This window comes from Bos javanicus, chromosome 24, assembly GCF_032452875.1.
Source record: "Bos javanicus breed banteng chromosome 24, ARS-OSU_banteng_1.0, whole genome shotgun sequence".
Classification (NCBI taxonomy): Eukaryota; Metazoa; Chordata; class Mammalia; order Artiodactyla; family Bovidae; genus Bos; species Bos javanicus.
In genome coordinates this window covers 40,505,283-40,522,002 of record NC_083891.1, presented here as the reverse complement: position 1 = coordinate 40,522,002, position 16,720 = coordinate 40,505,283, and the positions used below count along the sequence as shown (strand labels likewise).

Here is a 16,720-nt window from a genome sequence, read left to right as displayed (position 1 = left end):
TAGCTAAGAGCCCACATGCAGAAGTCCTAATATGAATCCCCAAGTTTTCTATTAATCAACAGAAGCAGAATAAATTCAGGAAGAATATTTAAAATGCCTCCACTTCATGCTTCCAAAGGCAGAAGGGCCTTCAAAGGCCAAAACTTTGCAAAGTCACTTCACCTGTGTTGCTTCAATTACAAACCGATTGCTCCAGAGCACAGACGGTCTTTGAGTGTGTTATCATCTTTCTAATGGCCTCAGCTAGAAACCCACCCTTTCTGTGTTTAAAGCCTGGACAGCTTGGTGTGAGATGGTCTTACGGGACATCACAAAGAAGAAAAGGATGAATGGTAACAAGAAGCTATTCCTTGCACTCCTTTGCGGAGAGAGGTAGGTCATCCTGTAACAAAAATAGAACCAACGGAGGCTGCTGAAGATCCAGCATTACTGAGGCTCTTTTGTAAAAGTCAGCGTTTCCAAGTCAGGCTTCAATCTAAAGGACCACGAAAATGAAACCAAGTACCTACTGTGGAGAATTACAAAATGTTCACCAAATTTGAAAATAATAAACAAAGAAAACCCAGGTTCACTCTTGTGGAGAAAACTCCCAAGACTGAATTTGAGTATCCTCCCAACCTCCCTGGACCTAGGCTCGAGAGAGAGACTGAAATGGAGCAGGACCCTGTGTCCTTGCCTCCCCTCCCCTCTCCCGTCTCATGTCTTCTGCCTGCCTTCTGTCTGTGGGAAACTTCAGGCAAAGGATACATTTATTCAGAGCAGTGAGAGATGCTGAAACAAAGGAAAACAGTCCAAGGAGACTAAATAATAATAATGTAGTCATTAAGCATAGTCAAGGACCTTCAGTTCTTTCTCAGGGGCTACAGATAATATTCTGAGCCATATCCTAGGAGTTGTCTTACAGATACCAAAGCACCGGGTAAAGAAGTTAACTACATGATGACCAGACTGTACCCAGGACATGAGCTGCCACACTTCTGAGAACTGACTGCAAAGAAATGGGAACAAATGGACCCTGGAACTGAGATGAACTGTACCTAAAACAACCACAGTGTTGCTGGTCAGACCACTGATGACCGATTCGAAGATGACTGTTAGAGAGGACTGTGCTGTTTCTGCATGTAACCCCTTTCCCAACTCCGTCTATAAAAGCTCTCACCCCCTGCTTGTTGGGGTGGGGAGTCAGTCTTTGGACAGATGTCCGCCACCTTCCCCCTCCTCCTCCCAGTTGCTGGCATCTGCTGCTGCTGCTGCTTAAATAAAGCAAACTTTCCTTTTCACCAACCTGGCCTGTTTACTGGCTTTTGAGGGCCAAGCACCTAACTCCACACACACATACTCTTTCATTAAGAGCAGGTGAGAGCAAAGGCCTTCAGGGTGAGAAGCCTCTTGGGAAAGGTCAGCTCCCCCGAGGGGGGCTGCTATGTCCCCCATCCAGCTCCCCATCACTGACAAGAATGAAACCAGATTAGACCGGAAAAACAACTAAAGAACCACTGACTCAAACACAACATTCAAAAGCACTTACTTACACGAGAAAGAGAGAGACAGGAGAGGAGATGGTCAGCTGTGGGGAAGTCACCAAGAACTAGCATAGATTTGAGGTCCAGTTGAAACCACAGTGCTCAGGAGCTCAAGGTTCCTCTCTTTGAAGTTATAAGGAGTTAAATGTGGGAAGGAGGTGGGAAGAACGTGGTGGGCATCATAATTGTAAAAGCATCACCAAACACCATTAAACCTACTTCATGTTCACAAGCTACCTTTCCAAGACTACTTAATAAATGTAAATACTGCTAAATCTAGATACATGAATGAAGACCTCAATAGCCACTTAAAAAGTATAAAAATTGTGCTTTATCTGAAACCCAATATAGAATAACATCTCTTCCAGCTTGAATCCCGAATGGGGTACGCTCATCACCCCATTTGTTAAGTGAATCTGCAAATCTAACATTTTAAAGGGATGGGCAACGCACAGCCTAAAACTGGTGTCTATTAAAATGATCAACCTCCAACTGATCAGAGTCTGTAAGTCATCATCTTCCTGCTCTTCCTTGCAAAAAAGAAGTAGAATCTAGCTGGTCAAATGTTTCTCACTCATCCAAAAACTTACTAAGCGTTTCTACAGTGGAAAAAGGATCCACATGTACGCAGACCTTTTTATCCAAATGCTTTCAAGACCACGAGCATCCTCCTAGATTCCCCAGGTGCAAGGTGAGTCACTTTCCCAGGTCTCCTATTTGTGATGGAGGCTTTATTATCTGGATTCCCCAGCTAGAGTTCTAACTACCAGACACATTCGCCAGAAGAGACATCAATCTATTTCCCATAATTTCTGCTTCCTGGGAAAGGATCCCATTGGGTGATGCTCATTAATCTAGCAAGGATGAATCCAAAGATAAAGGAAGTAAACTTTAATTAGACTTTAAAGGTAGAGATACAAGGGTCAACTCTCTGTCATTGGTTCTCTTGAACCATCCTCATAAGATAACCAGCCTTCGCCACCAAAATCAAAAGCCAATACCCTCCCTCATTCGACCAACACCCAGGGGACACTGACTGTGATATTAAGACTCTTCTGCACCTTTGTTTATAAAAAGAGAACTTAAAACTAAAAGCAAACCTGATGGCATCCACGGGTCAGAGGTTGGTTTGGTCAAAGTGTTCACTTGCTCCCAGTTGAACTCATCATCTACAGCCTGACTGTATCCACATGTGCTGTAAGGCTCATCAAAGAGGCAACCACCTAAAACGTAAAAGAAAGGAGAGTGATATTAATAATGACTAGACCTCTGGGATAAGCTACATTGACTGCAGAGAACCGTAAACCCACAATTGATGCTCAACTCAATTTGACCCTGACCCCACTGCATCCTAAGTAAGTGTTGTCTGAGTACTAGACATGCCTTGTCAATAATTCTAAATTATATTGTTTCCCCAAAAGACTCTGACATCTTTGTAATAGCCATTCAGTTGTGTCTGACTCTTTGTGACCCTTTGGACTGAAGGCCACCAGGCTCCTCTAGCCATGGGATTCTCCAGGCCAAAATACTGGAGTGAGCTGCCATGCCCTCCTCTAGGGGATCTTCCAGACCCAGGGACTGAACCCGTGTCTCCTGCATTGCAGGTAGATTCTTTACCTGCAAAGCACTGGGGCAGCCCAGTTGAAAGTAAAAATGAAGCAAATTTATAATTCATATTTTCCAGATTCATATGAAGTTGGCATAATTAACTTGTGTTCAAAACTTTAATAGAACCATCCTAGGTATTCAACATGTCTTCAAAAGAAAAAAAAAATTATAATTTGTCCAAAAAATGAAAAGAGAAATACTTCCATCATAACACTGGCATACTGGTCAGGGACAAAACAGTAGAGATTGTAGACCTTGCTTGAAAAATATTTGTCTAAGGATTATTCTAAATCTAACACAAAAACGGGTTTTGCTTTAATACTTTGGAGATTTGAGGTCTCAAAATTAAAAGAGATTAAAAATTTGCTTACAGTCCACACAATTTTTAAAGGCAAGGATAAATTCAAAATTAAACATGGGGCAAACATCTGCTGGATGTTGAAGCTAAAAATGAAGCTACTTAAATAAAGAAACAAAGAATAAAAGAAAATGCAGTATATGCAAAGCAGGTCCGCTGTTTCAGCATCTGGGGACACACTGATGATTCAAAAAGTCCCACCCACATCCTCTCAAATGTCTCTTGTTACCCTGAATCATTATAGCATCAAGTTTCACATTGCCAAAGTGAAGGATTATATCAATCATCTTAATTATCATGAAAATTCTACTGCCCATTATCATAGAATGTTATTAATTATATCAATTTAAAAGATTAATTATAATCACTTGCCAATGACGAGAATTGAGGGTCTGGTCAAGAAAACACAAGTGTAAGAATATAATTTCACTGTGGCTGTACCATATGCCCTGGCAGCAAAAAGATAAATAAAATAATAAAGTAGTTGCACACACTCAGACATAGGGTCCCCTAGTCCAATTTCCATCCACTTGCTTACATCAATTCTACAACCTTCTAGACAGACAGACAGCTTCCGAACAGGTGCGTGCGTGCTCAGTCCCGTCTGACTCTTTGCGACCCCAAAGAGTGTAGCCCATCAGGCTCCTCTGTCCATGGGATTTTCCAAGCAAGAATATTGGAGTGGGTTGCCACTTCCATCTCCAGGGAATCTTCCCAACTCAGGGATAGAACCCACACCTCCGGCATCCCTTGTATCAGCAAGCAGAATCTGGGAAGCCCTCTGAACAGGTGGGCACCCAGAATTTAGAAAACATCCCTCTGATTGTAGACGATTCCTTTAAAAAGGCCCAAATGTAGCTTCCTGAAATGTATACCCATCTATCTTAGCTCTTCCCTGTGAAGAAACAGTGAAAAATCCCCGTTCTTACACAAGAAAGCTATTTAAAAAGAGCTGTCAAGTTCTATGTTTTTGCTTCTCCAGGCAAAACATGTTTTGCTCCCCTCCCTCCCTCCCTCCCACTAGAAGGCTCTCAGACCTTCACTATGGAGGCAGGTGTTCTAAACACGGTCAAGTTTATCAACGCTCATCTAAACCAGGGACTCCCAGTACTGCAGCCCCAATTCGACTGACTACTTCCCTTGACCTCTTGCTCTGTCAACAGCCTGAGCTGAGGGCTGGCCCATCCTGGGATTCCTGGAGCCTGGAATCCCACACGTTTCCTCATACCTCTGCCATCGAGCCCCTTCTCCCCTTTGCAATAAGGGAAGTGACTTTCTACATTTTCCCTTTCTAAACCCCATCTCTGTTGTCAGTACATCTCTCCAGCCTGGTGAGAGCTTCTGCAATCCTGATTTTGTCATTTGGGTGTTAAGTTATCCTACCTAGGTCTGGGTTATTTGCAAGTTTGACGAAGCATGCTTGCTGTCAGCCTCCAAATCACTGATAAAAGATGTTCAAGGGACATAGGGGCATTTTAAGACATGTCCCTCCTCTTTCACTCTTTGTATTAAGTCACTAGCTCCAGTGGCCCTGGACACCATCTTCTGTAACGCTTTTAACAGAACTTCCCAATTAAACATTCTGTTGGGAACAGAAAACTCATTATAAAGACACAGCATTAACTCAATACTTCACCTTGACAACAACTGGTAATTTATATTTCCCTCTTATTCAGCTTTAACAAGTTCAGAAACAGAGTGGCTTTGTTTCAAGCATGTAATACTAACAACTTTACAATTTCGGGTAAGAAATGTTAGAAGACTATGCAAACATTTATGAGAAATATTTTCTCTTGGTTGCAAGCCCTAATTTTGATATAGAAAATAGCCTTACTGCTGCAGGAATAAACCCAAACAGCAGTAGCACTTGTAATATTCAAAAGAAAGAAAGAAGCATGAATTTTGACAGAAAAGGGACCCCCAGTGGAAGCACAGACAGTACTCTGATGAAAGTCCTGCCGTGCAATCTTACGCAGTGAGAAATAGCTTGGGGCATCAGCAAAACAACGGAAGGCTGGTTAAAGATGTGGTTTAGGAACCAGTTCTTGGCACTGCTGCTGCTGCTAAATCACTTCAGTCATGTCTGACTCTGTGCAACCCCATAGATGGCAGCCCACTAGGCTCCTCTGTCCCTGGAATTCTCCAGGCAAGAATACTGGAGTGGGTTGCCATTTCCTTCTCCAATAAGCAAATACAATGGTGAGAGGTGGTATGGCTGAAGCAAACCCCAACGACTAATACAATGCTGGTACAAGGATATAATATCCCTATTATATAAAGCTGCTTTTACCACTTGAAGGAAAACAGAGAATCCACACAGGACTATGGAACCACGGGGAAGTGGCACAGACTGGATTTCCTGTTGCCCCAACCTATGTCTCCCTACACACCTAGAGACCCATCACTGGCCTTCATCCAACGGACACAGAACCCTAAAACAGCAAAGGTGGTCCACTGAGATGAAATAAGCCAAGAGTCAGGTTAACAGCAATGGGATAGAGAGCACAGTGAAGCTTTTCGATTTCAAGGCAACTCTGGGTAGACATGATGTGAACAGGTTCCAGGGTCAGACACCTGGCACTTCCTTATTCTTGTCCCACTGACTTTGTGTTTGTAGACAAATCATTTAGCCTCTCTGAACCCCAATGTCTTTACCAACGAAATGAATATAACATGTATCTCACTCGGTGTTTCTGATAAGTCAGTTCGGCAGCAAGTGTGGCTGGTCTAACAGAGTTAGCAAGTCCACCAGTATCAGCTATTACTACTACTACTAATTATTATTACTAATTAGTAAAAGCTATTACTAATAATCTTACTAGGATTTAAGCTAAGGTCTTAAATCAACTCTGAATATTCATTGGAAGGACTGATGCTGAAGCTGAAGCTCCAATACTCTGGCCACCTGATGCAAAGAGTCAACTCATTGGAAAAGACCCTGATGCTAGGAAAGATTGAAGGCAGGAGGAGAAGAGAGTGACAGAGGATGAGATAGTTGGATGGCATCAGCGACTCAATGAACATGAGTTTGAGTGAAGATAGAGAGTCTGGGAGATAGAGAGGGACAGGGAAGCCTGGCGTGCTGTAGTCCATGGGGTCGCAAAGGGTCAGACACAACTGAGTGACTGAACAACAAATCTTCCTTACCATTTGTATCTTCTACAAGGACTCTCAGGAGTTCACTGCACTGCAAGTGGCTGGAATAAATAATTAGAAATGGTAACATGTACTCTGTAGGGAAATTGAACAGTGTGGACTTCTCCATGGCACCACAAGAGCAAAGAACAGAGCTTGCTGGGCTTATCAAGTGAGTGCCTTGGGGCCAGTGAAGAATGTGACAAGGAAGCAAAATCCCAGAAACATCATGAGATGAAGACTTTCCAAAAATAAGTCACCTGCAGTTTCAGGATAACATGGACAGCTTACCATCATGTAGAGGAATACTGTTGGCAACAAATTGCCAAGTTTTCTCCAGAACTCTGGGCATTGGACCAACACCCAACAGCCCACAGCTGGACCATATTCATCCACCAGTCAAGGTAAATTATTTCTCTTTTGAGAAGGGGAATCAGGACTAACTGCTGCTGCTGCTGCTAAGTCACATCAGTCGTGTCCGACTCTGTGTGACCCCATAGACGCCAACCCAACAGGCTCCCCCGTCCCTGGGATTCTCCAGGCAAGAACACTGGAGTGGGTTGCCATTTCCTTCTCCAATGCATGAAAGTGAAAAGTGAAAGTGAAGTCACTCAGTCGTGTCCAACTCCTAGCAACCCCATGGACTGCAGCACACCAGGCTCCTCCATCCATGGGATTTTCCAGGCAAGAGTACTGGAGTGGGGTGCCATTGCCTTCTCCGAATCAGGACTAAACCCAAGGTCAAATACGTGATGAAGGAAAGGTGATGCAAGCCAGATGAGTGGTGATCTGCTTCTCTGTTGTTCTCTCTCTTACATCAATACACACACGCGCCTCCATTGTACCTTGAGAAAGGCTTTTCCTTAGCAAATCTGCATACAACACACAACCTGTGAGGGAATAAGGAGCTATTATGTGAAAGGAAGCGTCAGCGGGTGTCAATATCCAGGTAACGGACAACAAGGATGATAAGGCTTGTTCCAGGCAATGCAACATAGTAACATGCCAATTAAATTAATACAATTAAAGAAAAGTGAAAATTGAAAAGCAAGAAAAGTAGTGGGGGGGGGAGTAAGAATAAGATGATATCAGGATTATGGAGAGGACTCCCCCATTATCACCAAATAATTTTTTTAAAAGTCATTAGGCTCATTCACTGGCCATGTATTTCACTCTGAGCTTTGGGGTAGCCAGTGCCAAGAGGAAATAATGACTGATTACACAATCCACAGTATCTAGGAGATGATAATATACATACTAAAGCTAGTAACAGGGGTTTCCATTTACTAATGGAGAAGGGCATGGCAACCCACTCCAGTATTCTTGCCCGGAGAATTCCATGGATAGTGGAGCCTGGTGGGCTACAGTCTGTGAGGTAGCAAAGAGTCAGACACTTCTGAGTGACTAGCACTTTTACTTTCTCACTTTCACAATGTCTAAGGACTTGTTCAACGCTCACACCAACCCAACAACATAGGTACCATGATCCCCATTTTACAGTTACAGAAAATGAGGCACAGAAGGGTTGAGAGCTTGCACAGAAGTTTCCAAAGGTGGAAGACAGTGATGCAGAGACTTGAACCCAGGCATCCTGTCTTGAAAACCCACATTCTTAACACTGTGTGACAGTATCTCCCAAACTAAAAACTGGAAAGAAACACAACTCCTAATCCTACATCCAGAGGGAGGGACCTCTCTTCCCAGGGCACCAGGATGAAGCAATCAATATGCATTAATGAACACAGTTCTCAGGAGCAACCACCGCAATGGAGCCACAGATTCTAGGGTCCATTTGTTAACATGTCAGGACAGCATGTCATCCAACTTCAATTAGATAAACTTGATTAAGTGGGAGCTCAGAGCATTCTCGGATAAAACTGTAACCTCCCTCAAAATGGTCTTTATGAATATTGCTTCTCTCAAAAAAGTCTTGGTGGACTGCCATGAATTTATATGTTTACTCCTCAACTAAGACCTGAAGCCAACCTGTGCTATTACTGAAGCAATGCACGATAGGTTCTAGAAATAAGATGGAACCATGGGTTTTTTGTTGTTGTTGTTTTATAAAAACTTCAGAGTTTAAAAGAAACAGGTGTCCAGAAGCCTAGGAATTCTTCTCAAAAGCTATTTTATTTTCATTATTTTGGCCATGCTGCCCCAGCTTGTGGGATCTTTTTGTTCCCCAACCAGGGCTTGAACCCATGTCCTTGGCAGTGAAAACACAAGAGTCCTAACCAATGGACCACCAGGGAATCCCCTCAAAAAGCATTTAGATCATTATAACTCTTAGTCATCTTGATATTCCTGAGAGCTAGTACATGGTAAAGTGAAAGTGATATTCACTCAGTCATGTCTGACTCTTTGCGACCCCATGGACTATAGCTCACCAGGCTCCTCTGTCCATGGGATTTCCCAGGCAAGAATACTGGAGTGGGTTGCCATTTCCTTCTCCAGGGGATCTTCCCAACCCAGGGATTGAACCTGGGTCTCCCGAATTGCAGTCAGATTCTTTACTGTCTGAGTCACCAGAGGGCTGGTCTGTACATGGTAGGCACCCAATAAATGCTTTTTCAGAAACACAGATGATGAATTTCCCAAAGCTCTGTGCAGAATCTGGCCACAATAATTTTGCCTACATTTTTTTCTCACTGTAATATCCACTTAAACAATGAAAACAATCTCAATTGTTTTCAAAAACACCCAGCCCTGTCCTGATGTGTTCCAAGATGAATCAGCTCCAAATGTGACAAAATCACTGAACATGTTCGTTTTTTTTATTAAGGCTGAAAACTATAAGCCAGCTAAATGTTAATGAAGTCTCCTTTCAAATTATGGTTTTTGCTTTTAGAAAAGTTAGTCTTTTTTTTTTCTTTCTGGCAATAATTAAGATAGTAAAGCTAGCTGTCTATAAAGGTCATTCATGATTTATGAAAATAAAATATTATCATTTGCATATTGAAGGGGATTTATCTTTCTTCTTTCTTAGGAATTTGCTGCTGTTGTTTAGTCACTTAGTCATGACCGACTCTTTGCGACCCTGTGGACTGTAGCCCACCAGGCTCCTCTGTCCATGGGATTTGCCAGGCAAGAACACTGGAAAGGGTTACCATTTCCTTCCCAACCCAGGGATCAAACCCACATCTCATGGCAGGCAGATTCTTCACCACTGAGCCACCAGGGAAGCCCTTCTTTGGAACAGCAGAGAATTACTCAGTAGGACCAAGAGTAGTATGCCATCATCAAGACACAGGTTATAACTGAGTGGATGGTCCACTTTTTCCCCAAAGGAAACTTAAAAATTCTTTCACAAGATCACTCCATATCCTACTAAAGCTCCAGAACTGGAGAGAAGACAAAAGAAACCAAACCGTCAGGGATCAGAACCCACCCTCTGGAGCAGTATCTAGATATTCTTTGATTGTGACCCATAGTCATGACACCGTAACCCATCACATGTATACACACACTTCATAAACCACATTTATCTCTACTGAGATACACTGGCCTTTTTCATTTCTGTTCTATCTGATTTTGAAAAGGGTGGTGTCTGGGTTTAGAAAACTGACTCTATGATCCTTCAAAAGGTGCTCCTGTGGCCTTTAAGGTGTGGGGGTAAAAACCATTACCTGGGACCCTCCGTTTAGCTTGAAGTTACTACTCAACTCTATGATGTGAGTGCCCTGTGTTCTGTGAAGTGACCTGTGATCTGCAAAGACCCCAATTTCCTGAACATCCATCACATGCTAGCCAGATTCTGCTTCAGAAAACAGAGTCATTATTTCATCTAATCCTCACAACCAGCATAAGACTATACTCTCAATGTGTGTGTGGATGCTGAATCACTTCAGTTCAGTTCAGTTCAGATCAGTCGCTCAGTCGTGTCTGACTCTTTGCGACCCGATGAATTGCAGCACACCAGGCCTCCCTGTCCATCACCAACTCCCGGAGTTTACTCAAACTCATGTCCATGGATTTGGTGATGCCATCCAGCCATCTCATCCTCTGTCATCCCCTTCTCCTCCTGCCCCCAATCCCTCCCAGCATCAGAGTCTTTTCCAATGAGTCAACTCTTTGCATGAGGTGGCCAAAGTACTGGAGTTTCAGCTTTAGCATCAGTCCTTCCAATGAACACCCAGGACCGATCTCCTTTAGAATAGACTGGTTGGATCTTTTTGCAGTCCAAGGGACTCTCAAGAGTCTTCTCCAACACCACAGTTCAAAAGCATCAATTCTTCAGTGCTCAGCTTTCTTCACAGTCCAACTCTCACATCCATACATGACCACTGGAAAAACCATAGCCTTGACTAGATGGACCTTTGTTGTCAAAGTAATATCTCTGCTTTTCAATATGCTATCTAGGTTGGTCATAACTTTACTTCAGTAGCATCCAACTCTTTGAGACTGCATGGACTGTAGCCTGCCAGGCTCCTCTGTCCATGGGATTCTTCAGGCAAGAATACTGGAGTATTTCCTCCACCAGGGGATCTTCCTGACCCAGGGATCAAACTCGTGTCTCTTACATCTCCTGCACTGGCAGGCAGGTTCTTCACCACTCGCACCATCTGGGAAGCCGATAGTTTCAATGTCTGATCAAAGAACTCATCACATAACAAACCCCACGCAAATGTCTGTCTCACAAAGCCTAAAGTCAAGAATCAATATTTTTCCCCAGGTATCAGTGTATTACCTCTCAGCCCTAAATTCACTTTTCATTGCTTGCTCTGAGAAAATGTATGCAGACCCTCTGACTACATGCTCTGTTCCACTTGACAAGACTTTAAGCTTGGCCAGCAGAGGGTCCTGGAGAGGCAGGGCAGGAGGAAAGAGGGGGCTTCCAGAGCTCCCAGAAGGCTCCCAGCACACACAGCTTCAGGAGCCCCAGATCCACAAGGTCAGGGCTATCTGGCTCCTCTAGCATGTGGTAGCCAATAGGGTCCAGCAGACAGCACTCACCCCGGCACCTCTCGGTGGCTCACCTCCCATGAATAGCTTTCCCGGCCACCCTAGAGGACACTTCCTCTGAGTTCCATGGCTGTGGCCCCACAGGGACTTCCCTGCTGTCCACCACGTCCTGGATCTCAGCTCTGGGGGGAAATTCTCCTAGGACTTCATTTCTGCTTGGGAACAGTGGCTGCCTCACACACGTGCTATTACTTCTCTACTCTTCAGAACACTCTACCTATTTGCCAACCTCTCCATTCTAATCTGTTGTTATATTCTTTATGGATACATCCCTATATTTACAAATGTCAGTTTGACGTGGCCAAACATTTCACCCACATCACAGAGAGCTTGGTGTGGGGCCAGCAGTCCAAGCCAGATATGCATCCAGAGTTCACACTCCTTCAAGTCTACACATCTCCACCCTTCAGGCTCCTCTGGTGGTGCAGAGGGTAATGAATCTGCCTGCAATGCAGGAGATCTAGGTTCAGTCCCTTGGTCTGGAAGATCCCCTGGAGAAGGGAATGGCAACCCACTGTAGTATTCTTGCCTGGGAAATCCCATGGACGGAGGAGCCTAGTGGGCCACATTCCAGGGGATTGCAAAGAGTCGGACAGGCCTGAGCAACTAACACTTCATCCTCACCCTTAACCCACCTCCATAAAGTAAGCAAATAACAACCTGAAATATTTATGTAATGACTGTTACATGAATTGCATTGTAAATAAGCTCCTGAAAGTAACGTTTCTAAGGAGCTAATGGAGGACAACCAAATGTTAATATCTGCCAACATCCGCTGGATCATTGAAAAAGCAAGAGAGTTCCAGAAAAACATCTATTTCTGCTTTATTGACTATGCCAAAGCCTTTGACTGTGTGGATCACAAGAAACTGTGGAAAATTCTGAAAGAGATAGGAATATCAGACCACCTGACCTGCCTCTTGAGAAACCTATATGCAGGTCAGGAAGCAATAGTTAGAACTGGACATGAAACAACAGACTGGTTCCAAATAGGAAAAGGAGTATGTCAAGGCTGTATATGTCACCCTGCTTATTTAACTTATATGCAGAGTACATCATGAGAAATGCTGGGCTGGAAGAAGCACAAGCTGGAATCAAGATTGCTGGGAGAAATATCAATAACCTCAGATATGCAGATGACACCACTCTTACTGCAGAAAGTGAAGAGAAACTAAAAAGCCTCTTGATGAAAGTGAAAGAGGAGAGTGAAAAAGTTGGCTTAAAGCTCAACATTCAGAAAACGAAGATCATGGCATCTGGTCCCATCACTTCATGGGAAATAGATGGGCAAACAGTGGAAACAGAGTCAGACTTTATTTTCTGGGGCTCCAAAATCACTGCAGATGGTGACTGCAGCCATGAAATTAAAAGATGCTTACTCCTTGGAAGGAAAGTTATGACCAACCTAGATAGCATATTCAAAAGCAGAGACATTACTTTGCCAACAAAGGTCCATCTAGTCAAGGCTACGGTTTTTCCAGTGGTCATGTATGGATGTAAGAGATGGACTGTGAAGAACGCTGAGCACCAAAGAATTGATGCTTTTGAACTGTGGTGTTGGAGAAGACTCTTGAGAGTCCCTTGGACTGCAAGGAGATCCAACCAGCCCATTCTAAAGGAGATCGGTCCTGGGTGTTCATTGGAAGGACTGATGCTAAAGCTGAAACTCCAGTACTTTGGCCACCTCATGTGAAGAGCTGACTCATTGGAAAAGACTCTGATGCTGGGAGGGATTGGGGGCAGGAGGAAAAGGGGACGACAGAGGATGAGATGGCTGGATGGCATCACCAACTCGATGGACATGAGTCTGAGTGAACTCCGGGAGTTGGTGATGGACAGGGAGGCCTGGCATGCTGCGATTCATGGGGTCACAAAGAGTCAGACACAACTGAGTGACTGAACTGGACTGAACTGAAGATACACATACATTTTCAACTGTTCTGACTTTAACAGGTTAAACTGACTTATATACTCAGGCAATCATTCTCCTTGTTATAATTACAGTCCTTTTAAAGTCATTTTGTAAAAAGACTGTAATACTCCTCGAGGAGATTTCTGGAACATTTTTCTCATTTGTTCTAAATACAGAATGACCCCATTTAAGGCAGCCTTTATAAAATGCATAAAGTAGTAAATGGGACTCTCTACAGAGAGGGCAAATCAAAAACTAAGTGAATTAATGTTATATGTTCTATTTTCCTAAAATACATGTAATCTCAGGTGGTCCTTTCCATTTATTTCAAATTTAGAGCTGTGAGATAAACGGCTGTAAACTACATTTTCAAAGGATAAACAGAAGCGAGCTATAATATACATAATTGTTTTAAGAGTGGGGAAAAAAATCTGCACCAATATAGCTAAGCCACTGCTTTCCTCTTCTAAATCAATCCCAGTGACTTCTGCATTTAATTGCCTGCCAACAACGAAAGTATATAATGCCTCTTAAACTCTGAATGCCCCACTGATGGTTAGTGAATCGGACAGTAAGCATTATAGAATGCACTTCTACATAATTTAATCTAGCAAGCGGCTTTTACACATTGCACAGGCATTTAAATGGCTGATGCCACACTCCATCATAAGAAGTGTTATCTGCCAATGGATGTATTTTATATAGTTCAAAGGAAATGAGTCGTTTTGTTCTTAAAGTTTCTATAGCTTATGACATCGCATTCTTCATTTCATATCAATCTATCGGTTCCTTATTTTTTAAAAAGAACTGATTGTAAAACACAACCATGTATTTTTCCTATTCATCTCAAAATCTGTTTTTTTAAAAAATGGGTTAATAGTGTTATTTCCATTCCAAAATATTGTACGGATGCAGCCAACTCATTAGTGACCTGACTGTCTCGTTTTCCACGTAAAGATAAGTAGCTCAGAGAGGGCTTAATTAAATCACTTGTACGAATTCTTTGCAAATTCGAATCTCCCTGAATATCACACTGGTGCTTCTATCCTCCACACCGATATTGAAAAATACAACGTGAAAAGCAGCTGTCTGCCTCTACCAATGCAACAAGAGTAGGAAAGGAAAAATAAATGATGAAAAATATCTGCAAGAACTGGCCAGGGCAGAATGAAAAATCCAGATCAGTAGTTATCACCTCATCTCTGGAACCACGTGTGTCCGGAGTCCCACGTGGGGACTGAGGTTCTCAGAGTTGTTCCCTCTACTTAGAAATACCCAGGGCCCACCTCCGACCTACAGAATCAGCAACTCTGGGCTGGGGCCAGAATCAGCACTCTGTGCTTTAGCTAGCCAGTTGTCGTTCAGTTGCCAAGTCATGTCTGAGTCTTAGTAACCCCATGAACTGCAGCATGCCAGGCTCCCCTGTCCTCCAGCATCCCCTGGAGTTTGCTCAAATGTATGTCTATTGAGTCAGTGACACTATCTAACCATCTCATCCTCTGCCTGACCCCTAGATAATTCTGATGCACACTTAGGTTTGATAATCATTGTTCTAGTCTGACCTATTTAACCAGAATCTTCAGGAATCTGTGTTCTTAGGAAAAAAGGTCTCAGAACAAACTAATCTTTGACCCATTTTAGAAAAGTGCTCTAGATCAGTAGTTTCAAACAGTTTTAGGAAGGTAAAGATAACTTCAGTTTTTCAAAAAGCCACAACCTTTTATCCAGTCATAAAAAAGAATGAAATAATGCCATTAGCAGCAATATGGATGGCCCTAGCGATTGTCATAGAGAGCAAAAACAGAGAAAATGATACATGTTATCACATATATGTGGAATCTAAAAAAGAAATACAAATCAACTTATTTACAAAATGGAAATAGACTCAGGGACATAGAGAACAAATTTACTGTTACCAAAGGGGAATGAAGGGGTGGGGGGTGGGATAAATTAGGAGTTTGGGATTAATGTATACACACTATTATATATAAAATATACAAATAACAAGGACCTACTAGATAGCACAGGGACCTACTATATAGCATCTCCCCTATAGCACAGGGAACTGTACTCAATATCTTGTATTAACCTATAATGGAAAAGAATCTGAAAAAGAATATATATTACATAAATGTATATATTATATAACTGAATCACTTTGCTGTACGCATGAAACACATTATAACTTAACTATGCTTAATTTTATAAGCTAAATAGACATTCTGAATATTAAGATTTTTAAAACATAAATTAAAAAAGGTACAATCATCTCATTTTATTTATAAATTATATCATGTAGTACTCCACATATTCAGATTATTAGACACACATATAATTGACATTTTAAAGTACAAACTACAAAATTAATTTAATTGAAGTTCAATTATTTTCTTCCATACATCAACAGATTGTGTATTATATGCCTCAAAGGGCGTGGAGAAAGCCTTTCAGAGATCACTGCTCTAAATAAGTCTTTTTAAGTCATAAATGTCTCTCAGGTGAATAAGGGCAACAGAATAACACTGCTTGATCAAAGTGGTGAATTCTATTTTCTAATTTCATGCTAAGAAACTCTCTATCTGTAATTTTTCTCCTAAGTGGAACTACTCAACAAGAAGATACCCTAGGTGGAAAACGATCCTGGGTGTTGGTCAGAGAGACCCAGGAAATTAATAAAGGACAGAATTTAATTTTATGCCCTGTAATGCTCCTGCCAGTTTAGTATGATTTACAAATCCATCTCTTGATGATTTTATTAGCATAAAATCATTATCTGGGACAGCTGATAAAATAAACTCCAGAACTCACCCACAGGCAGTACAGCCAAGCTGTATTATCCAGCTTAAAACAGCCAGCCAATGGTTTATTTTCAGTGATTAACCCAAACTCAACTAAATATATTTCCCTCCATGAACATTTTTTTCTACACATCCCATTTGTTGGGTAGAATCAAATCATGTATAAGGAAAAAGTCAATACAATTTCCTCTATCCTCTTGGTAAAATGTTCATCCCAATTTCCTGTCGTTAGGAGTACTTATTCTACAACAAAAACTGGGAACTTGTGAGGCTCATTCAACTCAGTTGGAAACTGAGGCCCAGATTCTTGAAGTCCTGGACCTATCAGCTACCTCTCCTATCTTTGGACACGCCACAGATTGTGTGTGTAGATTGTGTGTAAAAAGGAAATACACACATCATAGGTACAATGAGCACGCACGGT

General features: G+C 42.3%; 1 protein-coding gene across 5 annotated transcripts in view; it reads right to left on the bottom strand.

The window, feature by feature from the left end:
- PTPRM (protein tyrosine phosphatase receptor type M) overlaps positions 1-16,720 on the bottom strand; it is a 662,162-nt gene that overhangs the window by 495,911 nt on the left and 149,531 nt on the right. For all 5 annotated transcript variants that reach the window (XM_061399910.1, XM_061399904.1, XM_061399907.1 and 2 more), the window contains exon 2: positions 2,624-2,746. In XM_061399910.1, coding sequence (XP_061255894.1) covers positions 2,624-2,746 — 123 coding nt within the window. The remainder of the gene's footprint in view (positions 1-2,623; positions 2,747-16,720) is intronic.